At 40.7% G+C, this 1,315-nt stretch overlaps 1 protein-coding gene across 1 annotated transcript in view; it reads left to right on the forward strand.

Annotated features, from left to right (window-relative positions):
* The first annotated feature begins 177 nt into the window (after window positions 1-177).
* LOC107093611 (glycerol-3-phosphate dehydrogenase 1-like protein) overlaps window positions 178-1,315 on the forward strand; it is an 8,436-nt gene continuing 7,298 nt past the window's right edge. The window contains exons 1-2 of the mRNA XM_015388788.1: window positions 178-616; window positions 914-1,091. Of these exons, the coding sequence (XP_015244274.1) occupies window positions 576-616; window positions 914-1,091 (219 nt within the window). The 5' untranslated portion in view covers window positions 178-575. The remainder of the gene's footprint in view (window positions 617-913; window positions 1,092-1,315) is intronic.

The following is a 1,315-nucleotide window of genomic DNA, read 5'->3' on the forward strand; positions in this document are numbered from 1 at the left end:
TATATATATATATATATATATATATATATATATATATATAGCTTTAAAATAAAAAGTCTTTTTAATGGGCCTAATCCTTTCCCGTCAAAATAGCGTTGTTTTTTTTAAAAATTTACCATTATTTTGAAAGTCACATGGACCGGAAGTCTCGTCACCATTTCCACCGCTGCTGAGCAGTGGCCGTTCTAATCAGCGGTTTCCCATTCAGTTAGCGGTTATTTATCTACCGGCGACCTCTGGAACGTCACTGCGCTTTAGCTCCTCGTGTATTTTATTTTTACCGACTCACAGCATCTATTCGGCTCATTTAACATCGCTCCTTAGTTTCATTTTAACATTATATGTGGAGCTGAAATGTGGAGGCGTGCGGAAATCCATTGAGATTACCAGGTTTCTGCACCACAGAACTTCACAGGTCATTTTATTTTCCAGGGGTGAAACCAGGAGGCGTAACCGTGGCGTGTTTAGGGCGGAGTGGATCTCTTCTAGCAATAACAGGGCGTGTAAGGAAGTTATACAGGCGGATAGAGAACAACAGTCACTTCAGTTTAACAAAGCATTCTTCCAGCTGCAACATGCCTGCTCAAAAGGTCTGCATCGTTGGATCTGGGAACTGGTAACTAAACTGTGTTTTGCTTTAATATATGTTTTATTGGTTTAAATTTGCATTATGATGCGATCAGCAGTTAACTAAAATAGGATTAGGCAGATTTAAACCTGCTGGGTTCATTTAATCTCATTATCTGTGGTCTGTGTCAATCCACAGACTTTAAGGGTGTAGTTCTCCTCTAAAAGTGCCAATCAGCATTTAACATACAAAGTTCTGCCTCATTCATCTGCTTGCATTTGTTTAATGCTTTCTGATTGGCTGGAATCCTCCATCCAACTCTAATGAACCTCTGATCTCCTGCAGGGGATCCTCCATCGCCAAGATCATTGGCCACAATGTCAAAGGATCCAACCGATTCGACCCCATGGTGAACATGTGGGTCTATGAGGAGATCATTGATGGCAAGAAGCTCACAGAGATCATCAACACTGAGCATGAAAATGTGAAATATCTGCCAGGTCACAAGCTGCCCAAGAATGTGGTAGGGTGTTCCTGCTTTCTGTCTTCTTTTTTTCTCCCCTTCAATTGCATCTGGTTTCTTGTCCTAACAGGTTTAACAAATCCGCCATGAAAATCTTGAAGATTATAAGGGATAATAGATCTTGATCCGTGAGGAAAATTCTGCTCTGGACAGTTTGGGAGCACAAGTATAAATATTGGGAGTGGCAGAAAGATGCTGGAGAACTGCTTCAATTCAATTTAGTT

The sequence above is a fragment of the Cyprinodon variegatus genome, unplaced genomic scaffold (genome assembly GCF_000732505.1).
Source record: "Cyprinodon variegatus isolate N-32 unplaced genomic scaffold, C_variegatus-1.0 Scaffold435, whole genome shotgun sequence".
NCBI classification, from domain to species: domain Eukaryota; kingdom Metazoa; phylum Chordata; class Actinopteri; order Cyprinodontiformes; family Cyprinodontidae; genus Cyprinodon; species Cyprinodon variegatus.